At 33.0% G+C, this 25,174-nt stretch overlaps 3 protein-coding genes across 3 annotated transcripts; 1 reads left to right on the top strand and 2 right to left on the bottom strand.

The window, feature by feature from the left end:
- Positions 1-9,031: 9,031 nt before the first annotated feature.
- LOC111385858 lies at positions 9,032-11,732 on the bottom strand. Its single transcript, XM_023010286.1, has 6 exons — positions 11,222-11,732; positions 10,887-11,001; positions 10,622-10,803; positions 10,411-10,502; positions 9,727-9,876; positions 9,032-9,634 (listed from the first exon to the last, which is right to left on the bottom strand). Exons 1-6 carry the CDS (start codon positions 11,628-11,630, stop codon positions 9,491-9,493), a joined length of 1,092 nt encoding a protein of 363 aa, XP_022866054.1. The 5' UTR covers positions 11,631-11,732; the 3' UTR covers positions 9,032-9,490.
- Positions 11,733-18,662: 6,930 nt separating this feature from the next.
- LOC111385855 (protein NUCLEAR FUSION DEFECTIVE 4-like) lies at positions 18,663-22,130 on the top strand. Its single transcript, XM_023010284.1, has 3 exons — positions 18,663-19,201; positions 20,470-21,347; positions 21,422-22,130. The coding sequence occupies exons 1-3, from the start codon at positions 18,719-18,721 to the stop codon at positions 21,909-21,911; spliced, it is 1,851 nt and encodes a 616-aa protein (XP_022866052.1). The 5' UTR covers positions 18,663-18,718; the 3' UTR covers positions 21,912-22,130.
- Positions 22,131-22,487: 357 nt separating this feature from the next.
- LOC111385857 (B3 domain-containing protein Os06g0112300-like) lies at positions 22,488-23,009 on the bottom strand (the record flags this gene model as incomplete). Its single annotated transcript, XM_023010285.1, has 2 exons — positions 22,488-22,799; positions 22,935-23,009. Coding segments are annotated over 2 exons (387 nt in total), but the record flags the coding sequence as incomplete, so codon positions are not given.
- Positions 23,010-25,174: the final 2,165 nt, after the last annotated feature.

Below are 25,174 nucleotides of genomic sequence, written 5' to 3'. Positions count from 1 at the left end.
ATTGCCAAAGTTGAGAGACAATTAGACAGAGAGGTAAAAATCATTCGATTTGATAGAGGTGGTGAGTATTATGGAAGATATGATAATGAGACAATGTCCAGGACCTTTTGCTAAATTTCTGGAAGAGCATGGCATTTGTGCACAATACACAATGCCTGGTACGCCTCAACAGAATAGTGTAGCTAAAAGATGAAATCGTACACTTATGGAAATGGTTAGGAGTATGTTAAGTAACTCCTCGGTACCCATTTCATTATTTGCTTAATCGGGTTCCTAGTAAGGTAGTTCAAAAAACCCCTTTTGAACTGTAGACACGAAGGAAGCCGAGTTTACGACACCTTCATATCTAGGGTTGTCCATCGGAGGCTAGGATCTACAATCCACATGAAAATAAATTGGACTCTAGAACCGTAAGCGGCTACTTTAATGGTTACCCAGATAAGTCTTAAGGGTATAGATTTTACTGTCTCGGCCATACTATGAAGATTGTAAACAGGAAGTGCTAGATTTTTTGAGAATGTTAAAATTAGTGGAAATGACGCATTACACAATGTGATCATCCAAGAAGTTCGGGTGCTTGTTCTGATACCCATAGCTTCAAGGGAAATTGTTGTTTCTCCTATTGAAGAATACTATAACAATACCGAACAACAATATAGTGATCAATCACTCCATAATGAGATTGTCACCAGTGAATGGATTATTGAACGATCACAAGAAATAGTATTAAGAAGATCTCAAAGAGAAAGGAGATCAGCTATTCAGATGATTACTTGGTATATCTGCAAGAATCTGAGAATTATTTAGGGACAAGTAAAGATCCGGTTTCATTTTCACAAGCCATTGAAAGTGATGCTTCAGAAAAGTAGATCGATTCTATGAATGATAAGTTGAAATCAATGGAACAGAATCAAATTTGGGATGTTGTTGATTTGCCTGAAGGTTCTAAGTCAGTCGGATGTAAATGGGTCTTTAAGACCAAACGCTATTGTAATGGCAATATTGAAAGACGTAAAGCTAGACTTGTTCTAAAAGGTTTCACTAAAAAAGAAGTGTTGATTACAAAGAGACATTTTCTCCAGTATCGCAGAAGGACTCTCTTAGAATCATAATGGCCCTAGTAACTCATTTTGATTTAGAGTTTATATCATATGGGTGTGAAAACTGCTTTTTTAAATGGAAATTTAGATAAAGAGATCTATATGGATCAATCTAAAGGTTTCTTGATTAAAGGAAAGAAGCATATTGTATGCAAATTAAAGAAGTTGATTTATGGACTTAAACAAGCTTCCAGATAATGGTATATTAAGTTTAGTGATACTATTACGTCCTTCAGATTTAAGGAAAAAATGTCGATCGGTTTATATATTTGAAGGTCAGTGGGAGTAAGCTTATTTAACTAATTTAATATGTAGACAATATATTACTTGCTAGTAGTGATCTTGTTTTACCGCATGGAACCAAGAAATTTCTTTATATAAACTTTGAAATGAAAGATATAGGTGAGGCAACCTACGTGATAGGAATTGAGATATTGCGTGATAGATCACGTAGGGTATTAGGATTGTCTCAGAAAGGATATATCGATAAAGTTTTTGAAATATTTAATATAGCTAATTGTGCTACCACTCTTGCTCCTATTTGTAAAAAGGACAAGTTAAGTGAAAAGGATTGTTCACATAATGCATTGGAAAAGAAAAGAATGGAAAATATTCCTTATGCATATGTTTTTGGAAGCTTGATGTATGCATAAACTTGTACAAGACCAGATATTAGCTTTACAGTTGTATGCTAGGGAGATACCAAACAAATCCCGAAATTGAGCATTGGAAAGTTGCGAAGAAGGTGTTGAGGTACTTGAAAGGAACAAGGCAGTATATGCTAATGTATCAAAGATCTGATCAATTGGAGGTGATTGGTTGTTTCGGCTCAGATATTGCTTGTTGTGTTGACAGTCGAAAATCAACGTTTGATTACTTGTTCCTATTAGCTGGAGGAGCGCTAAACAGATTGTTATAGTAGCATCTACCATGGAAGTTGAATTTGTGGCATACTTTGAGGCCATAGTTCATGCATTATGCCTGCGAAATTTTATCTCAGGACTTGGAATTGTCGACAGTATTGCCAGGCATCTGAGAGTGTATTGTGATAATTCTACAGCAGTTATTTTCTCCAAGAATGATAAATATACTAATGGCGCTAAGCACATAGAGCTCAAATATTTGGCCGTTGAGGAAGTTCAAAAACAAAGAGTGTCTATAGAACATACTAAGAATGAGCTGATGATTGCACATCCTTTAGCTAAAGGATTACCATCAAAGACATTTAAAGAGCATGTTGATCGTATGGGTCTTGGTTATAATCCATGAGTTTTGTTTATGGATCTCAATCTTTATATTTTGTTCTAAGACATTAACAGAGATCTCATTTACTGTGTTTATGATATTTTCTTATTTTTTGTGTATTACGTAATTATGGATATATATTATTGATAACAAGAATTGTCTTTATGACAAAGACATTATTGGGACATTATAGTTACTTCCCGTTATGGAATGTGATCAAGTGATTTACTAGCATCGTGGTAAATGGAAGGAAAAATGTTGCTATAGTGATATTTACCACCATGACCTATGTTGGTAGGTTATTTAATTACGATATTAATAATAATCTCGCTAAAAGTGCAAATGAGCTAATGTTATGCGCATATTATATTTACCTTATCAATTCAAATAAGTGTTATATGGGCCAAGTGGGAGAATGTAAGAGTTAATGTCCAACATGACCGAAAATAATTGACTTATATTTGAATTTTAAATGTTGAGGTAGTTATTGGCTCTTAAAAGATAAGCACGTTAGTTTTCGTGAGATTTTTAAGGGAGTTGGTTTTTTTTCCGATTAACCACGTTTATGAGGAGTGGTTTTCTAGAAGTTATTTTTGGGAAAATATTGTCCTCTCTCCACCCTACATATCTTGGCTGCATACCCATAATTTCAGTCATTGAAAAGTTACAAGAAGAAGAAGGGAAAGTTGAGAGAAATTGTTTTTCTACAGTTTATTTACTTAGCACATGGATCCTGGTATGTAAATAATTTTCGCATTATAGTTTGTGAATAACATGGTAGTTGAAAATCCTAATTAAAGTAATATAGTCAATAATTAAATTCACACTTTCAGCATATATAATTCTTGCTCCAATGTCCCGCGATATTGAATTAAACAGCCATGCCATTACAAGATTAAGTCAATGCCTCTACTGTAGGAAATCTATTATGGAAGTCGATATCCTAGATCGTATGCAACTAATTGACTATATATTCCTTAATAGAGGACTCTACCTATGCTCATGCCCCTCGCAAGTGATTTGTTCAATCTTTATCTCCAGCATCTAGGAAATCCCAATAGCTTTACCGTTCTTCTTTGTCTATGTTGACATCCATCTCTTCATTTTGTGGTTGCTCCATTCTTCCTTATAAAAGGGGAGAGAGTATTTAGTTTGACAAATGCTTATGTAATTGATGGCGGATGATATTTAGAAGTAGGGTTGGTCTGAGTGTTGGAATTATTTATTTGTGGTAGTTTTATTTTGCTATAAAGGGAGCTGAACTGAATCAAGTACCAATGAGAATCTTAATAATGGAACCATTGGTTCCATATCCAACTATAGAAACGAATCGAAATTGAACCAATCGGTTCCAATTCGGTTCTGTTAAATTATGTGCCTCAAAATTAGGATAGAGGATTGAATATTGCATGATCTGCTTGGATATGGAAAGAGATCTAATTGCATACAACTGGAAGGAAAGAGAATCGTCAGTTTGTAGAGAAAGTAACATAGAAGCAGTGTTGCTAGTCTGTCTTGTATTCTCCATACTGTTGAATTAATAAATATCGTTCCTCTGCGTTTACCCGTTGTGTTCTTTCTTTACAAAATTCAATCTTATGTTTTCATGATGTGATCTAGTATACTTCAATATTGTCATTAAATCTCGTTCTTTATAATCCGGTTTGAAATCAACATGTGTTATTGGAGCTTTCGCGCCCAACAGGTTCGGTTCGGTTCTTTACATTGAAAAAATTATAAAAAAAATAATGTATAAAATTACTTGTCAAGTTGAAAAAAGACAAAAAAAAAAAAATAGAATATAAAATCGCTTGTCATTCTTGTAATTTAACAATATAAAAAATCAATTTAACAAGGCTACAAATAAAATTCATTCCAAAGCACAAAATCAAACAAAAGCTATAAAAAGGATACACTATTAAACACAGCATAAGCGGTAAAATTTTGATTGAAAATCAATTCATAAAAAAATTCATATAATAATAATTTGATTATCTTCAATAATTCTTTAGGATCTTGATTCTTGATAGTTGGCCACTTTGAAAACAACGAGAAATTTGAATTCTAATGAAATACTGAACTAAAAATATATTTTTCTTAGTGGATTGCGTTGAGACTATGAATTTATAAAATTATTTAATTTTGAATTTTGATTACACATTAAAGGAAAGAAGAAGTGTATAGAAAATGAAATTTTAACATGACATAATTTTAGGTCTATTGTTCAAAGATTTAGTGCATCTTAATGTAAACAAAAAGAGACATTTGAGTGAATTAAATTCTCTATGATTTTCACGGCAGAATCAAGAATCGGAACCAAACTGACTGGTTTTATTTGGTTCCGGTCTGATTTCCAAAACCAGTGCCCACCCCTATAAAATATGATTCATATTATTATGAATGTGGGTATTGTGGGGTTCATTTCTACTACAATTGAACAAACATTTGTGCGTTGATTTGTAATTAAGAGAAGCCAAAAAATGAGAGATTGTTGGAAGAATATGTTTTGAATTTTTATTTATTTATTTATTTTTGGCTTTATTAATTAAATCAATTCAAAATTTCTAGGTGCGTAATTTTGAGAAGTCTAGAAAAATCTCGTACGCAATGTTGATTAAATCAATTGGCTTGTGTTTAGTGAGTTAGAGGGTTCATATAGGGTCAGATGATTTGTATATTGTTTCAAATTCACGTGACTCATAAATTTACCATATTAGTAAATTAGAATTCTATCTTCATAAATATTTTTTTCCAATTAGCATGTATACTTATACAAGCATAATTTAAAAATAGTGAACTTTTTCTACATAACTCATTTTAAACCTATATGAAGTAAATTGTATTTAGAACCCATGCGTGAAAAGTGCCACTAATTTCCTATAAGTAAGACTCAAAACCTTAAATTTGTAATGGACATGCATAATAATTAACTGGTGAATGAATATTTCCTCAAAGTATGAATGTCAAATCCAGCATTAGAAGAACCTTTTAATCAATATAGCTCATATTTAATTTTTCGTTGTATAACTTTTCTTTACCCCCATCTACGAGCATACACAATTTTTTTCTATATTATGTGCAGATTTTTCTTCTTTATGATAACTAGTAGGCTTAATTACTCAAGCTGTAAGTGCTACGAAGAAAAGTATAAGATGTATCTCATTTTTCTATGAAATTTAAATCTTCTTATTTTTGAAGAATTTACAAGAACTTAAGTCAATTAGTTAAAGGTTAATTCATATTCAAGATCTCCTCACCACACCCATGACTGTCATTCTAAATCTCATACATGCGGTCAAAATTTATTTACAAGACCTTAATATGTGGGATACGGATGATACACGAAGAAACCTATACCAAGTGTTCCAAATAAGTTCTAAACACAGGTAATGAAAACGCACCATTCATTAATTTTTCCAATACTTGATCACAAAATAACATATCCAAGGAAATCACTTTGAAACATTGTAATCATTAAAAATCCCTTTTTCCTTATCATTTTTTTTACAATAATAGAAAAAAATAGTACAAAACAAATGAGACAAGGAAAAAAATTAGAATGCATGCATGAATATGTAAATATTATAAATAGTGCATATGTATGCACCTAAAGACCTAATCAATAAGGAACAGAAGTGCTCTTACCTTTAAGAGCAACATGAGCAAGATCGCAACACTTTGACTAAAGAGTTTACTCTTTTTGACCCAAATATTTTTAGAAGAAGAATAATTTTGGTCAAATAACTCATCATATGAGTGAAGTGACTCATTTTATTAGTGAAGAATCTAACTTTGAGTAGTGTGATCTTTTTCTCCCCTAACCAAGGGCTTATAGCATTTAGGTCTTATGAGACCTAACATACTACAATTATGACAAGTGGTAATGAATCTAGGAGTAGTTCTACGTCTCAAGCTTTGAGCCTTAGGTTGAGAAAACCTATGTTGCACAGTTGACCAAGGTCCTTGGACTAATACACTCTTGGTCTTGATAGAGACAAGTACAACCTTGTTTCAAGAAGAAAAATCAGTATGTAATTTTGTTTTGTTAAAGCCTTAACCTTTCTATTCCAAGTTGGTTTATTCAAACCTAACATCTTGTCAAGCTTCTTAGAACCACTGGAAAAAAATTGAAGCTGTGAACTAGATTTCTCAAAATCACTAATAAGAGTCTTAGCCTTAATTTCTAAGGACTCTTTCACGAAAAAATAAAAAAAAAAAATAAAAAAAATTAGTAAAATCCCCAAGTTTGATCACTAAACTCTCATTTTCTAACTCAAGATCATGCAATTTCTTAAAAGCAGAGCTATTAAGCTTCTTCAGCTTAAAGCTCTCTACATATAGCTGGTCGAATCCTAATTCTTCATTAGAAGAGACAGATTGCTCTATGTTCTCAAGTGTCTGACTCTCCTCTCCCTTATGGTTTCACTCTTAACCATGGAGGTAGCACCATATAATTTCCTTCCTCATCAGGAATAGATTTCCTACTTTAATTATCGAAGCTGGACTCAATCATCAATGAAAGTGATGTTCATAGCCTTACCTTGTTTTCTTATATCTTGGGCACTCGGACTAACATGTCCAAAACTCGGCGCTTATGACACCTTATAGATTGAGACCTCTTACATACATCCTTAGGAACTCTCTTCTCTCTTTTATCGTTCCTATTTTTACTTCTCCCATTATTCCTCTTTTTTTTTTTTTTTCCTTAGCAAGGTAGGCAAGCTCCTCATTCTTTAGGGTGTCATTACCGGTCTTATCACTAGTCTTAGCTAATTCATCCTTAGCCCAAGTATAGATATTAGTAGGTGTAACAACACTAGCAACAATGGTAGATGGGACGGTCTAACCCTTTTCTACACTAATTCAAACTCACTCATCCACAGGTTTTAAGAAGGCTCTCATTCTGACCTTCTAGTAAGCATAAGTACTACCATTAAAATAAGGAGGAACGAAAGTTGGTTGACTCATCTAAGCAAAATTGGGTCATGGATCACAAATAAGCTCCAATGCCAATTGAAATAACATAGTCAAATGACGTTTAGACCCAACTACATCTAAAGGAGTATAGTGTTGATTTCAATTAGTCAATAAAAAGCAACAAGCCACTTATTTATTGTTTCTAGATGATTAAGTTAAAAGTCAATTTAAACCATGTGTCAATCGTGCGATATAGATCAAAAGAAATAAAATTAAAAAACACCAATTTTGGTAACGAAGGAGAACTCATTGAAGAACGCTTCACAGGGATCAAAAAGAGCCACTAGAAAAGATAACTTACAATTGGTTCAGAAACAACTAAGTCTTGGTATTGATCACCCAACCTGTATATAGCTTAATAACCTCTTCGATTGTGCAACCTGCATTTTTCAAAACTTTGGATTTCTTTTCCCTCCGCGTGAATTACCAAGATCGAACCTCATTCCGAAAAAAAAAGAACTCCAACTATCTCTTCCTAACTTCAAAACTCTAAAAGCTTATTACAGAATGTAAAGATTTTTGGTGTTCGATCTATTGATCATTTGTGTGTTGATCGTAGGGTTGATCAAGACAATTATAGAATATATTCTTGATTTTCAATAATATGTTCTCTTATATGAAATAATGATTCAACGTACTTCTGGAGCGGACTCTGCTTTGGTATTTATAATATAAAGTGTTTGAGGTTGAATATGATTGAAAAACTATTGAAATTGAGAACAGGACTATGCTCGAATAACACAGTCTCTTCAGTGCCCAAGGTGTGGCCAGCAAGCAGCGAGACTTCTAAAAAGATGCTCAAGCACACTTCTAATAGGTAGCGAGTGATTTTGAGCCTACTTTTTCTCCTTGGTGACATCTTTGACTTCTTTAAAACCTATACTTCCAACTTTCGACTCTTTTGACTTTAATTGTAACTCAATAACTATGATTTTAAACATGAAATAACCAATTACAATTTGGACCTATCAAATATATTGTGATTGATTGCTTTAAAAAAAACCAATTTATTCTTAGTTAAGTAAGTCACGCCTTCACTAAGACTCCTAGTTCTCCCTCTATCTATCTCTACTCATTCTCTAAATCATAAAAGAATCCCATGATGTTATAAGAAATTAGTTTTTAAAGTTCGTGAGATAAGGTTTTATTGAGTAGGATTCAACTTAAGTTTGAGTAATTCTCATCGGAAATTTTTTTGAACTAGTCTACTAATCAAAATATAAATTTTCTCCAGCAAAAAAATTTCTTAAATATGTCCATTTAGTTATCCAAATTACTGACCCTTACATTAAAATTAAAAGATGCTAAATATATTAGCACCACAATTTTTAATAATTCGACTACATTTTAATTGTATAAAAGGTTCATAGTATTTATACATAAGAATAATTCTACTTATACATAATTATTGCACATAATGGTGTCCATAATATGATGTGACAATTATTCGATTGTTGGATCCAGTGCCACATGTAATTATGGACACAATTATGTAGACAATTATGTATATATAGCACTTCCCTTATACATAATCACATTTATGTCTTTTTTTTTATAGAATTATTATTATCAAAATTAACATAAGTGATCTTGATTATGATTTCTCTCCAAAATTTTCTTTAATATAAGAGTAAAAAGCCTTATTTGCTCATTGCATTTTAAATAGGCAAAATAAATAATAATGCAAAAATACGATTAAATATTTGATCCTCATTTTAAAGTATGTTAATATTATTTTGGACAAAAATCATGATTAATGACAATTTTCTTGTCAATAAAATGTCAAAAATAGAATATGGTGAAAGAAAAAAAAGTAAAAAGGTACAAGTGTAATAAAAAAAAAATGTGATGTGAATGTTACTACTTATTATGATGTCCTCTAGGGAAATCTAGGAAAATTTGACGAGGACCATCAGAGTAGACTCTAACTCTCGTTTAACTTTGTTGAGTTCGATGAGAATACTTGAATAATTCGAAATGCGTGAAAGAAGTATTTGCACCAGTAACTGCAACAAAACTTTTACATAACTTTAATCTCTCAGCACAAATATATATAAGATCTCTTGGCACAATTATTATGTTAGAGATGATACTTCTTCGAAATATATTTTAATTTCTTGACACACGGAAATGAAAATTCCTGATTTACCAACTATCGGAGTCAAAAGTTATGATGAATGAATTCCATAAATCTTAGCAAGTTCTTCCTGAAGCTTGTGTATATCTGCCTCGGCCTGTTTCCTTTCTTCATCACCACTGGCAGAATTCAAAATCTCATTTTTCTCCAATATTTTCTTCTTTATACTTTTAACCTGCAAATCAACCAACGACATGTTTCAGAATAAAAAAACTTTCAATAATGAGAGAGAGGGGTGGCCATGGGGGATTCGGGGAAGGTAGAAACCTTTCTGTAAGGCCACCTTGGCAAGCCGTCCCTGCGGCATATCTTCTTCATCACTGTGGGACATACATTCAATTTCCTGGCTGCATCTTCAATCGGATGATCAAAATATCCTATAACATCCTTCAATTTCATGTTTCCTGTTCTTACCCTCTGCACTATTCATCATACAAATTACAATATTTACTCATGAAATGGAAGTTTAGTTTACTAAAGAATAGACGAAACGGATAGTATATTTCCCACGAAAAGTAATCTATGGCAGAAAATACATCCCTAAACTGATGAAGTTTATACTATATTCTGCATGATAATGTAACAATGTGTGCATTTATCTGAATTCATCGTTCAGATAAACGGTTAATGAGTTAAAAAGTTTGCCAGATATCTAGAAGCTGACGGAGTTGGAATAGGAACCAGGATTTAGTGGATTGGGTAATATTGATAAGCCATAATCATGTCAATTATCACTGCAGGAATGCTACTTATACGATTTTTTGTATAGATGGATTTACTCGTACTGATATGACAGAATTTAATTGGTTGGTTTAACTTTGTTTTTTGTCCGAACTTCAATGAAATCTTGCCTACTGGCATTTTGTAACCAGTCTATAAAAAAGTCTGTACATGTAGCATTTCTTTTATCACCAATCGTTTAAATTTGAAACGAAAATGGGATGGCCAAACCTGCGCTGCAAGGGGGGTCTTTGTAGATTGCTCTATATTTATTTCTGCTTTACGTTGCATCGACATTTCTTGTTGATTCATTTGGTAATCACCTGTATTACAACATAAGACTACTAACTATGATAACAATCGACATGTGAGAAAATTGAAGGAAAAAAGGCATTCATGGCATATTAAATTTACATTTTAGAACCAAGAGATTTCGACTAACCTGGATTATCTGGAGATAATTGTATAAAATCATCAAAACTCTCAGTGTCATTCACTCCAACACACAGGGCTTCATAGAAAGTCGAGAGAGGATCTTGCAACATAACGTAGCCTTCTTGTTTACATTCTTCGTAATACTGAACTAGAAACTCTTTCACACTATGGATACTTTTCGTGCAAAAACTATAAATACAATGAGAAAATGAAAACTTAAACTTCTCGATAATCAACAACTAAATGATGCATATTAATTTGAAAGAACTTACTCGAACACTTTGAACTCATGGTTCTGAAAAGATAGATCACTATCATATTTCTCCAGAATAGCATGAATCACCATTCCAACTCTTCCATGAATCTCAAGCCTTTTCATGCTTATACCTATCAAAATATACAAAATGAGTTATACGAATCTATTCCAATTGAAACGTACAAAACTTGTAAAGATGATGATGATGATGATAAATCAACCCATTTTCAATTTACATCTACACACCATTAGTACGAGTAATTTCTCAAAGTCTTTGAACAACAAGAAGTGCAGCATTCGAAGAGAAAAAAATCACAGAAAATATTTAAATATCAGTTTACTTGGACACACCGTTAACATGAGTAATTTCACGAAGTCTTTGACAACAAATGCAATTATCAGCAGATCGAAAAACCGGAGAATCTGAAAGTTGCATAGGACGTGCAGAATCTGAATTTTGTATATTTCTGTCAACATTATTTCCATTCTCAAGGCTATTTCTTCCTCCTTGAAATTCAGAGGGTTCAGCCAGATAACTTGAAACCAGATTCTCATCATTCTTGTAACCAAAGTCCCAAACAACTGGATCCATAAATGGATCATTGGCATCAACAATGTCATTGAATCCAGTAGGCGGTTCGCAATCATGATATTCAGGAAGACCGAGAGTCGGGTTTTCTACTAAAAACGATGACTGATCAATGAAAGTAATATCATCGCCAGGATCATGATAAGGAACAATGGCAGTCAAGTCTGCCATTGCGACTTCTCTTGGCGGTGGATGAAACAGTAGTGGGGGTGGCGACGCCTGGTGCGGACCAAGCGTCGCCAGATTGGTGACAGAGAAGGGCAAGTTATGGGACAAGTATGATTTTAGTGCAAAATATGGGAGGAAAAAAATGAAAGAGGGAGGGAGAGATGGCAGTTTATGACTGTTGGGAAAAGCGGTTAATGTTTTGAATATAGGCAGTAAATTTAAAGTACAAAATAATTATGACAAAAATAAAAAATAATAAAATGAAAAAAGAGAAAAACAAAATATAGGGCTGGTAAAATTCCTACAACAAAGGAGAAAACGTATTTTTGATATTTTCTATATACAAGTTATAGGATTCTTTTGATAAGAGTAGATTTTAAACACTAGTTAACCCCTCGAATGTGCATTAGTTGGTGAATCGACTTGAAACTAAATAATTATTTTGTGACTATGATATAAAAATGCACAATTGTTTCATGAGGAAATTAGGCTTGTACTTTTTTTTTAGATGACATTTTGAAAAATCTGGTTTTTTAAAAAATTTGTTAAAAAAATAACCTCTGAAAATTATAATGATTGTAACTTGACCTTTTTTGAATAAAAAATTACAATAATTGTAACTTTCATTATTGTAGCACCATGAGAAGTAATGATAGTTAATTAAATATCTGCTCACAAACATTTAGGTTCGATTACTACTTGTTCATCCTAAAATAAAATATTAGCGACTGCTCACTCATTTTTACAAAGAGTTATTCATCCATCACCCGATTGCTTCCATCTGCCTACCTGGACAAAAAAAATGACACGTGGCGGATGAAAATCTTACGTGTCAATTAATCCCCATTAAGTTTTGCCATCTGGGATCTATTCATGCTAATTATTTTTTATTGTTCATTGACGGTTTCGGCATAGCTTCTATTCATTTGATGCACAAATTTGATAAATCTATTTAACCCAAAGGCAGAAAATCGTGAGTCCTATTCTGAGTTCACATTATTTCTCCTTAATTACACATGGAAAAGAAAAGATATTTATTTACTCTGATGCTGTAATTTGTGTGTTCGTTCCTCAGCAGAATTTGATAACCTATTCAACAAAACGGCAAGAAAAAATTGAGTCCAATTCTGAGTTCACATTACAAGAAAGTTCTAACTACAATTTCAATGAAAAGAACAAAAAATAATAATAAATAAATAGAAAAGAAAAGAAAAGAAAAAATAGAAAAAAAGATGATTAATTTAGAGCTCAAATGATGCAATTACAAGTTGCCTGAAATCTGGACTTTTGTATCATCTTCACATTCCAGTAGAGTTTGTACCACAGAAGCAATTGTTAGAGGAGAATAAATGGGTCAGTTCTGTAAGGGAAGAGAAGAATTTGGGATGAATGAAGTGAAGAAATGGGATTTTCAATTTAATGGGAAATACATGGGTGCAAATCCCAGGTGGCAAAACTTAACGGGCTTAATTGACAACTAAGATTTTCATCTGCCATGTGTAATTTTTTTGTCCAGGTAGACGGATGGAAGCAATCGGCTGATGGATTGATAACTCTTTGTAAAAGTGAGTGAGCAGTCGGTAATATTTTATTTTAAGGTGAGCAAGTAGTAACCGGAGCTAAATGTCACTGAGCAGGGATTTAATTAACTCTTATAATGATTGTCGTTAAAATTCCCCCTCGTTTCAATTACATCTTTTAATGAAAGGCACTACACGTACAGACCGGAAGATTACAAGGCCTTTATAGACACACACAATCAGGAGTGGGGTGGATATTTTTGGGGTAATTTTTTAATAAGGCGGGTCCGCCCACATGTGAGTAATTTGTATGTTTTATGTGAAATATGGCTCTGTATTTAGCTTTAATCTCTTTTAACGGGTACGATCATTCCAAGGTGGTCTTATTCATTTTGACACTACTATCATTGAATGCCAAAGGTTTCTCTAAATAAGGAGTGGAATTAGTCTTCTACTTATTTTATTTTTGCAATTGCCTTCTCTGCCTTTTCAAATTAGCTATAGCCCATAAATACATTAACCTTAGTGTCAATGGTAGCATTGACGATTACAAGTTCGAATAATAATCCACGCAGGGCATGCAATGGTGTTGTTGTCGAGCTACCATAATCAAGCATGAACTCTAGGAACTAGGAAGTGGAAGCCATAGAGAGAAATGGCTACCAAGGAAGTATTATTCGTGATGCAATCAAAAGAAGACATTCTAATGGGGTTCAGTTAATTATTTTATTAATCATAGGTATTATTTTGTCGAACCTTAAATTAATGTTTTGGTTAGGACTATTTTGTCATTTAATTGATATTGAAGCCAAAGTGGGGCTTACATTGTTTCTTAGTTTTTCATTAATGAAATAAAAATTTGTGGAGTTTCTCTTAATTTGATCAATCTATCTTGATATTTTGCATGAACCAATGAGATATTTTTTTGCGTATGAATGTCACGCTTTCCAACTATCACACACATATATATAAAAGCGTATTTGGAAAAGGAAGGAATATGGGACAACGTTAAAAGCATTTTCTTTAGGGAAATATCTTTTTAACGGGGAATCCAAAAAAAAAAAAAAAAAATTCGTGTGAAAAAATAGTAAAACATTAGAATAATCTGATTAATCCAGACGCCAATGACTCAAGCACATTCCATAATAGTGTCTACTCATTATATGATAGTTGATCCGATCAATAAATTGATACCTAGAGAAATCCTTGTAACACGTTAAATCTCAAGTATTGTGCAGAATTTAGTAATACATCTTGTAAACTCTTTAAAAAAAAAAAAAAAACCCTTTGAGTATGTGTGTGTGTCTATATATATATAAAGTATAATATTTTATTGTGATTATTATTAGTAATTTGCATGTTACATAGAGAAAGTATGTTGAATAGGTAGAGATTGGCTTACTTATATGAGCAATCACCTCAAACGTTTTGGGATGTGTTGAGATAAAATAAAGTGATCATATTATTTACGTGATCCAATCGCCTTGATGACGAATCAAGATGAGATTACTATAAGTAATTGAAATGAATTTTTGGGTCCATAGACATGTTTAGCTGCCTATTGAGTTATCAATTGAGATTGCCCATAGGACTACGTATAAGGAGAATTCAAATTAGGAATCGAGGAATGTTTGAATTAACATTTGTTTTGTATATTTATTTTATAGATTATGATGCCTTTAGAAAATGGGTGAAAACACCATAGCACATGTTTCGTATCACATATGCTTTGACAATCAAAGGGGAATGAAATAATATATCCCTCTTCTTTTCATAAGTCGCTGACATTTACATACATAACCTTACTTATATACCCTTATGACTTTTGACCGTTACTCAAGACTTTAATATAATGTTGTTACTTTAGCATATGTTAATGATCATCTATGATTTGATGTTATGTGATATGTCTAGGAAAGTAACTATTTCAAACTTAAGATATTTGAGTAGAAAATGAAGACCATTTTATCGAACACACTTGTGTTAACCGGTTAGACAATTGTGTTAACTATTTGAAATTTTGGACATAACTATGAATGCATATGATGTGTTGTTCAAGTATGTTCTTGGCTAATCGAGGAATCATAAATACTTGAATTAAATGTTAGAAAATAAGTTTATGGTATGACAAGAAATGTTATTTCTCTTGTAGAGTTACTATATGTCCTTAACATTAGTATCCCATTGCATGCTTTAAGTTACTCACGAGTCCCATTATTCAATTGTCCATGCGAACCTTGTTAGTTAGTTCTTTTGTAATACATTAAGTTAAAAAAAAAAACAAAACAAAAACAAAAAGACAAAAGACAAAAAAAGGGGCAAGCGGTGGAACTCAAACAAATCCATTATAAATAACACACTACACACACAAAAGAAAACGGTGCAGAGAAGAAGAAGAAGAGAGAAAAAGAGAAAAAAAAAAAAAAAAAGGAAAAAAAAAAAAGGAAAAAAAAAAAAAAAAAAAAAAAAAAAAAAAAAAAAAAAAAAAAAAAAAAAAAAGGGAAAAGAGAAAGAAAAAGAAGAAAAAAATGGGAAAAATTTGCTAACGTGTTAGGAATTAAGTGTTCTATCCTATTAGGTTTGAATTTCTCAATTTTGAAAGGTAAGGAAAAAGTTATTTATTGAAAGGTTATGTTTGATTTTATAGTTGTTAAATTGTTAAATTAAATTTAATTTTATTGAAGGGGTTAAATATAATAAACTAGGAAATTGAGTAAAATGAAATAAAAACTAGTTTTTAGTAATTAAAGAGATTTTAGAAATCGCCTAAACGTGAAATAATTAAGTTTGGGTATCGCCTATTTAATTATTGAAATTACTTAAATTAGTTAATTGTTGATTTAAAAATTATATTATATTTCAGGTGGCAATACGAATATCGGAACAACGTACCAATCGAGCTGATTTTGGCGTACATAGTTCTGTGAGCGGAAAAATATAAATATTTTTAAGTATTTATAAATTAAGTATAATGTTAAAGTATGTGCAATTATATGTAATTATGTGTTCGAATTAAATTGTTATTATGGAAATCTCTTTTATTATGATACATGTGGAATATCAAAGATTATTTATGGCATATTTGTGAATCAATGTAAGACATGAAATATTGAGATTTGTTTTGTATGTGAAACATGCAATATTGAGATCGGCCAGAAAAGTACCCATGATTATATACTTTTTCTAGTTCACAAAGAGGCATTGGCCGTGTTCTATCCTACACGGAAGGTCTTGACCTGACATTGGTCTTGATTGTGTACATATAGTTCACAGAGGGGTCTTAACCATATTCTAGAATTGATTATGAGAAGTCTTTGAGACCGGCTTTCGTTCACGAAGAGGGCCAAAGGCCTGTGGCGAAAATTCTTAACCCGAGAGGCGAATTATATATTTCAGTCAGAGGTTACATTTTTTGTGAATTTTTCAGCACGTTTGATGTGATGAGATTATAGCATGATTATTAGCTGATGTTATATCATGATTTTAAGATGATAATTTATGACCTTATGTGAATATTTTACTTTTGACTATAATTACATGATGGTAACCTGTGAATTATCAAATGATATAAATTTGAGTTTCAATAAAAATGTATAAATGAAAAAAAGTATATTTATTTTGAACTCCTCCACTCACTGAGCTATCAACTCATATTTTTTCACGTTTTTCCTTATCAGGCAGCAGTTGAGAATTTGGGCATCTTTTGGAGTTGAGCCTTGATTTTGGAGTCAGAGCCACACGACAGAGTTTGTTAGTATGACTCACTTCATAGAACATGTAGTCAATGTTTTGAGACGCATGTTCATGTCTAGATATGATTTTGCATCACATGTAGATAGTTATGGGACTCACTATGTATTTTGTATCTATATGTATATTTCATTTTATTTCTTGGTAAAAGTTGTGATTTTGGCTTATCTTTGTTGTACTGTGCTATAGTTTGGGATTCGTGTGAAATTGATCACGGATTGGTTAGTCTTATTTACAGGGGAGATAATGTCGAAATTCTGTTAAAAAAATGATGTCTAAAAGTAATATATTGTATTTGTAGTAGCCTTGATGGTGAGTCCGACTTTTAGTTGACCTCTATCATCGACGCATACAACGTCCGAATCTAGTGGTGTTACACGGGGCGGGATGTGTCATCTTGAGACAAATTTAATTTATGGTTATTTACTTCAGATCAAGCTTATCATGTGTGAGTGGAATATGTCAAAAATGGATGAGACTACATGTGGTTGAACCAACCATAATGCCTATACAACCAACTCGAAACTTCCATGATTCCCTATATACATTAGAGTGGGAGTTGCATTACATACAAGAAAAAAAGAAATGCATATTTGTATAGAAAAATGCAATACTCGAAAAAAGGCTTGAAATTTTTGTTCTTAGGAAAACAAACATCTTTAAAGGGCATTTGGATTATGGATTAGTTCCATTGCGATTGAATTCAGACCGAAGTGGATACAGGAATCGTGTAGAGAATGAGGCAGTTGATTTAATCTAGTTTTCTTGGGATTTTTTCTTCCTAATTCATGCAAGTTATTTCAAGTTATGATATTTAAAAGCATGCTGTGATGAAGCAATTTCTGTTAATTTGAAGAAAATATTAGATAGAACGTAAAAGAATAATGTTATTTGCGATCACTTACTACCCAGACACCCTAAGTGGCATATATGTTGCGGTTAGTGATTTGTTATATAATATAATTAGAAACTACCACATTAATATTTCAAATCACTGACTACCACATGTATTGCGTATAGGACAACTACAGAATTGAACGACTGCAAATAGCATTACTCAATGCAAAAATCTATAACTAAATTGAAGTTTGACCCAGTTGAAATTTTGCTCAAAAAGCCTTTTACTGGGAAAAAGAATGAATCCTTAGCCATTCTCCCTCCCAATCTTCAAGTCCGATTCCTTTTTCCCCCTTTCCTCCATATCTCACTTGTTCACAGCTCTTAAAAGGACAACAGGCGGCATAAAGAGAACTAACAAGAAAAACAATTTTCTTAATTGAGTATAACTGTCTTGTGTTGAATTTAATGATAATCATGCTACGACACAAGAAATACAAAATTATAAATTGATAAATCGGATTCATATCTGTAAAAGAATGGTTGATATGAATTATAACAACTAGATCTTTTCCTCCTTTTTTTCTACAAAATATTAGCTCTCAATTGGACGAGTTAATAAAAACATGGAAATAAGAGAGGACCTAGCCTTTAAATGAAAAATTGTCAAGCTGTCTCATTACGACTTAAACTCTAATTAAAGTTTCCATATATTTCTGGTCCACGTACTTAAAATTACCTCATCTTATTAAATATAATCCGTAAATTGTAAAACAGCCAAATTGATCATTTAATAAATTTGGTCCAATCACAAATATCATTATGAGCCATACATCCAATCCGTAAAATTTACAATCAAATGTGAAGCCCATATTATAATTATTCCAACATCTTGTAACAATTTTCACATAAAAAGGCTTCATGTTTTCGTTCCCGCTTTTAAGGCTCCACCGAACCTTCTTTCTAACTCCACGATAACAATAGATGAAAAATAAGACTCTTATACGTGCAAATACATTGTATAATCCATTCAGGCCATTCCAAGTATCCAGAAAACCTCTCAAGATTCATCAGAAACCAGCTCTAAATCCCATTCTCTCCCTTAAAACCAGTTTCTTTTCGCATTTTTCGATACATATATACAAGCACACAGACGTAATGGTGGGGGAGTCAAGAAAATGGATGATATTGGTGGCAGGTATCTGGATACAAGCATTTACAGGGACAAATTTTGATTTTTCGTCATACTCGACTAGTTTGAAATCAGTTATGGGCATATCCCAGGTGCAATTGAACTATTTGTCCGTGGCTTCGGACATGGGGAAGGCATTTGGATGGTGTTCAGGGATCTCTCTTTTGTATTTCCCATTGTGGCTTGTTATGTTAATTGCTGCCTTCATGGGACTCATTGGTTATGGTCTGCAATGGCTGGTCATTCAAAAAATCATCGATTTGCCTTATTTTCTGGTTAGTTTTTAATTTATTCTCATTCTTTGATCAACTTGAATCAATATATATTGGAGGCATCAGGCATTCATTTGAAAATGTATTTGTTAAACAAAATTGTAATGTTTTATGCTTATTCAAAGTAATTTCAGCCATTCATTGGATAGTTTTGTGATTTATGAGGTTGTTTTTAAGATTTCTTCTTCTCCATGTTTCTGCGGTTCCTATTTTCTAGAGCAGTAGGTGAATTTGTACCTCACAGTTACAACTACCACAATCATTTGCTTAAAGATAAATCCACCATTGAAATTTGAAAAAATTTTGCAAAGAGAATTAATGTTTTAAGGCCATTCTTGTATCTAGTCGTAAAGGATTAAACTTTCATCCATCTAAGGCGCCCGGAAAAACTTCATTCTCCGAGTATTTTTTTTGGCTTTATATTTCATTTTTAGTTTATGATGATGAAAAGTTGTTAAAACTTAGTGAATAAATTTAGAAATAACCCAACCACCTTTGACTAAATCAAATAGTCAGTTAATATGCCCATTAGGTAACTATCATTTGGATACCGTCAGGTAATCAGTCCACCACCAAATCCATCTGCAAAAAAATTATATTAAAATGTTGGCGATGAATTATTTAGAAGATTTTTGGCATTGGAGTGTGTTTCTGTGTCTTGGTAGTTTGTGCCTCATTAACTTGGTATTGCTATAGGAATTTTGCTTGACCAAATGGTTAGTTTATCAGCTAAATTTTAATCTATAAGTCATGGATAATAATTCAAATAAGAGTCCTCCATCAGTTGAAGATTGCATATACTCGAAGTAGACCAATTTAGAACTTGATGCAGTCTTGTCTTGTACAATCTTACGTATTAGTTAATAGTTATTTTAATGTGATACATATTTGCAGAAAATGGATTGGGTTGGCGGTGGTGGCTGAGGGAGGAACCTTATCAGTGTCTATTCAATTTTATTGCTATGATTCCCTGGGTAGGTAGAGAAAATGCCTTGAGCCAATGTTCGAGCACCAGGCGCTATGGCATTGAAGTAACCCAAGCCATACTGGGAAAAGCTCGAACAATCTTTAAACAAAAGGGTACCAGTACCCAAAACCGACATAGGTGGGTGGGTAGGTAGAGAATACTTATGGAAGTCTAATTATTGCCTTATATCCTATGCCTTTAGTCCTAGATTTTCTAACCAAATTTTGGCATAAATAGCTCAGGCATCCCCTGTTAGCTTATGATATTTCTTGCTAAATTTTGATGATGCATTGAACTTCTGCAGGTATTTCTATTGTGTTTGCTAGCTGGTTGTAGCATTTGCTGGTTTAATACGGTGTGTTACGTTTTGTGCATAAAAAACTTTCCAGCTAACAGGCCACTTGCCTTGTCTCTCAGTCTCAGTTTCAGTGGTCTTAGTGCAGCTCTATATAACCTCATTGTGAATTCTATAAACTCCAATGATGACACACTGTATCTTCTTCTGAATGCCATTGTTCCCCTTATCACATCACTTATCGCTCTTCTTCCAATTGCCCGGCAACATATTCCTGATGCTCTTCCACCTGAAGCTGTCCGTTCTGAGACTGCTATTTTTCTCTATCTAACTGCGCTTGCAGTTGTCACGGGCTTTTATCTTCTACTCATAAATTCCGTTTCACTGAACGTATCAATTGCTCGTATTCTCTTAGGCGGGGCAATGCTTTTCTTAGTCCTTCCGTTGATTACACCTGGCATTCTCTGTGCTCGGGAATGGGCCAGTCGAGCCATCCATTCTAGCTTCAATATGATTAATAATGACGATCTTGATGTGCATACAGAGCTAATGGAAATGGAGACTCCATCCACCGATGACAACTTGTTTAGTATCTCATATAATTTAAAACAGAAAGAAGGAAGCTGCAACAATGTGTTATTCAAAGACAAATTGATGGTGCTTGGAGAGGAACACTCAGTTAGGTTCCTCATTCACCGATGGGATTTCTGGCTTTATTACTTAGCATATTTCTGTGGGGGAACAATTGGGCTGGTTTACAGTAACAATCTAGGCCAAATTTCAGAATCACTAGGATATAATACAGAAGTTAGCACACTGGTTTCTCTCTACTCTGGTTGTTCATTCTTCGGTCGCTTACTTTCTACTACTCCAGACTTCCTACACAAGTAAGTATCCAAACAAACAAATAGCATTCTGAATACAATGCTTTGTGCAGTTACTAAATGTGTTCATTATCCAGAAAGGTTTGCTATGCAAGAACCGGATGGCTTGCCTTAGCCCTTATTCCAACAACAATTGCATTCTTTCTGCTATCTTTATCAGGAAGCAAGATAGCACTAATTATTGCCACAGCCTTGATTGGACTAAGTTCGGGTTTCGTTTTTTCAGTCGCAGTGTCAATCACATCAGAGCTGTTTGGCCATAACAGTGTCGGAGTTAATCACAATATTCTAATAACAAACATCCCTCTAGGATCTATACTCTATGGTCTTCTTGCGGCTCTTGTGTACGAAGGAAATATAGGAAACTCACAGGAAGCTGTTCTGAAGGATGGGAGGATGGTATGCATGGGAAGGAATTGTTACTTTGAGACATTTGTATGGTGGGGGTTCATCTCTTTGTTCGGTTTAGCTTCTAGTTCACTTCTTTTCCTTAGAACTAAAGCAGGATACGAGCGCTCCACAAAATGTAAACAAAAAACTAGTTTTGAATTGTTAACATATGAATGAAGTCGGATTTGTAAGATAGAGAAAAGGCAGGTGAGAAGAGAAGATGATAGGCCTGATTTAGGGAATGATTCTCATTGTATAGCCTATTCTCGAACTGTGATTTATAAGCGATATGATATAGGGAAAACATGTAGAGCTATTATAAGCAGAGAACTTTGTACGAATTTATGGAGTGTAACATATCCTTTTCAGATAAAAGACAGCATATAGCTTTCGAAATTATTCAATTTAAACATAAGACTGGAAAACCACCTGATTCTTATCCGTTCAGTGGTTTCTTCTATAAGTTTGCTTGACTGGCAGATTATTTTTCACTCGAACATACTAATTATAACAAGTTAAAGTACTTTTTCAGGGAAAAAATTCCAATTTAGGACACGGGTATATAATCATCAGTTCAATCCTATTTAGCTATGAGCTCAGCTAAGTTCTTACTAAGATAACAGAGAGATTCAAATCGATGTACTATCCATCCATCACAGAGTTCTTTTGAATAACTAGTAAAAGTTGTACATAAATGAGACATTTAATTCGATCACATCCAGATACTTGTTAGTGGAGCTCGTTCCAATGAGTCTAATCGAGCACGATTGGAGCATCTGATGTCTTACCACGAGAATTGACCTTTGTTAACAATTCAGGTGGCAAATCACCCCTCAGGATATGAACTTTGAACCTGAGGTTTGTACGGCTGCATTCCATTAGTTCAAAGACACAAGCATCTCCAATCTTGAGTTCATTTTCTAGGACAAATGCTTTCCAATTGCTGTCAAACCTCGGTAGGCCGCAGTCTCCAATGTAAGACATGTTCCAGTTCTTGCCACCATGTCTGAGAACTACTCCAACTCTTGCACTGGGCAGCAGCGAAATGAATTTGGCGGGGGGACGCTGTCAGCATTAAACGAATATGAATAAACAACAAATCATGGAGCCCTTTCAGATGATTCAAATGACAACAAACATAATGGAAATAAGAGTATTTACGAATTGAAAGGGGCGGTTGACATGTGATTTTGTCATAACCAGATGGAAAAACGGCTTCCCGGAAAGGTAATGAATGTCATCCTCTTCCATTTGAGCATGCAGCAATGGCTCTGTCTAATCAAAATTAAAAAGATGTTATAGCAATATTCTAGCAAGGATCACTGCACTTGGCAAGAGACGTTGGGCAGAAAAATTTGAACAACTCCATATACAGAAAAGCAAAGAATACCTTGATAACAGGAAGAGATTGAAAACAAGTTTAACGCAAACAAAAGAAAAAGAGGTGCAAGCAGAAGATGGGTTATTCTTAAAGTTTAAAAAGCAAAAAGGGACCATTACTGCTCATGTGTAAATTCATTTTCTTTGCAGACTGCAGAGTGCAGGCATTCATAAGTTTGACCAGTGCAATTCCATACCATTCTCTCAAAGATTTCAGAGTGTAAATTGAAATTCTATTTTTGTACAAGAGAAAATTAATATCAGTTTACGACATTTAGGGAACACATTGATACATTTGGAAGTGTTTCCTAAATGTGCTAATAATTAATACAATGTACTTTTTATCAATTAATGGAATATTGAATGTAACAGGAAAAATATTGAGGATATAAATGCGATAATTACAATAAAATAATATGAAAATAAATTAGTTGGCAGACATGAAAATTTCATCATTTTTCATCTTACTGTGAGGAAAGAAAAATATAAAAAGAAGAAGATGGAGATGAAAAATGTATGTTTCATGAAATGAACACGATTAAGAAATTGAAGGATTAAATTGATAATCAAGAAAAGTTGAACGATGGATTTTACATTATTAATAGTAATGTAAAATGCATCCTTTGACTTTTTAAGATCGTCAATTTAATCCTTCAACTTCTTCATAATGTTACTTTTATCCTTCAGCGTTTCAATATTGACATATCCTCAATTCATCCTCAAGCTACTTAATAATGTGAAATATATCCTTCAACTTTTCAAGATCATCAATTTAATCCTTCAAGCCCTTGATAATGTAAATATCTTCATTTAACTTTTCAGTATTTACAATTTCATCCCCAAACTATTTAATAATGTAACTAAAATCCATTGAACATAGATCCAATTTTTCAATTTTTTGAATTCCTCGGAATTTGATTTTCCTGTTCCTGGCAATATCAAAATGTCACGATGTCGAGATATAATGTCTGGCTCTGCAGAAAAATTGATATCTCCAAAGAAGATTATAAGTTCAATTCTTTTGTTCCCTCTCCACTCGAACAAACAGCCAACGACTCCTTATATTTAAAGTAATTTGTAGAGACTATTGTTCTATACCGTTATGGAAGAAGATTCGGGTAAGTTATGCACTCCTCGAGAATTTAAAAAATAATAATAATAACGATCTACTTTCATTTTGTATTTTGCCTAAATGCCTTGACTCTTGATACTCAATCAAATCCCTTATTATTATTATTTTTTAATGATTAAATGCACTTTTATAGTACCATATTTAGTAATGCTCGAACTCTTTCTTCTGTATCGAAAATCATCCAAATAAGCAAGAATATTATTCCTACAAAAAATGCCATTTGAATGGGGGGTTCAATTAAGATATCTGAACGGAGCATTAGTTCATTCTCACGTTCTTGAATCGATTGTAGTGGAATGATGAATCTATTCCCCCACCTCTTCTGAGAATAAATCAGAATTCTTGTGAAGAATGATCGGATATATGAGATTACAATGACCATTATGTATAATATAGTTAAGGCTTGAATAATCAGAAATCCTATTTTGGGTTTACCATAAAAACATGACTAAGGAACTTTTGTCTTCCCGAATCATTAGTTTCCGAGAGGTTAAAAGTATCTCTTCACTTAACAGAATGAGAATGTGCATTTATTTGATCTTGATCCTTATGGAGCAAAAGTCAGACTAGACTAGATCGGCATTCAATATCCTCAATTTCATAATCAAACTATTAAATAATGTAAAATCCATGCTTCAACTTTTCTAGATCCTTAATTTAATCCTTCAACTTCTTAATAATGCAGATATCATCCTTTTAACTTCAAACTACTTAATAACGTAAAGTTCATGCTACAACTTTTCTAGATCCTCCATTTACTCTTTCAACTTCTCAATAATGCAATTTCATCCTTTAACTTTCATATATCCTCATTTCCATAATCAAATAATTTAATAACGTAAAAAAACTACTTCAACTTTTCTAGATCCCCAATTTAATCCTTCAACTTCTTAAAAATGCAAATTCCATCCTTTAACTTTCATATATC

The sequence above is a fragment of the Olea europaea genome, unplaced genomic scaffold, assembly GCF_002742605.1.
Source record: "Olea europaea var. sylvestris unplaced genomic scaffold, O_europaea_v1 scaffold3314, whole genome shotgun sequence".
In the NCBI taxonomy this organism is placed as follows: domain Eukaryota; kingdom Viridiplantae; phylum Streptophyta; class Magnoliopsida; order Lamiales; family Oleaceae; genus Olea; species Olea europaea.
Note: the sequence above shows the minus strand (reverse complement) of the source record. Positions and strands in the feature narration are given on the sequence as shown.

Excerpts from the sequence above, each read along its gene's own strand:
- LOC111385858 (XM_023010286.1), bottom strand. The coding sequence starts at position 11,630 with ATGGCAGACTTGACTGCCATTGTTCCTTATCATGATCCTGGCGATGAT. Across the intron at positions 10,804-10,886 it reads CATGAGTTCAAAGTGTTCGA|TTTTTGCACGAAAAGTATCC; the intron begins GTAAGTTCTTTC and ends TTGTATTTATAG. Across the intron at positions 9,877-10,410 it reads AGACCCCCCTTGCAGCGCAG|AGGGTAAGAACAGGAAACAT; the intron begins GTTTGGCCATCC and ends TGAATAGTGCAG.
- LOC111385855 (XM_023010284.1), top strand. The coding sequence starts at position 18,719 with ATGAAAAATAAGACTCTTATACGTGCAAATACATTGTATAATCCATTC. Across the intron at positions 19,202-20,469 it reads TCGATTTGCCTTATTTTCTG|GTATTTCTATTGTGTTTGCT; the intron begins GTTAGTTTTTAA and ends GAACTTCTGCAG. Across the intron at positions 21,348-21,421 it reads ACTCCAGACTTCCTACACAA|AAAGGTTTGCTATGCAAGAA; the intron begins GTAAGTATCCAA and ends TTCATTATCCAG.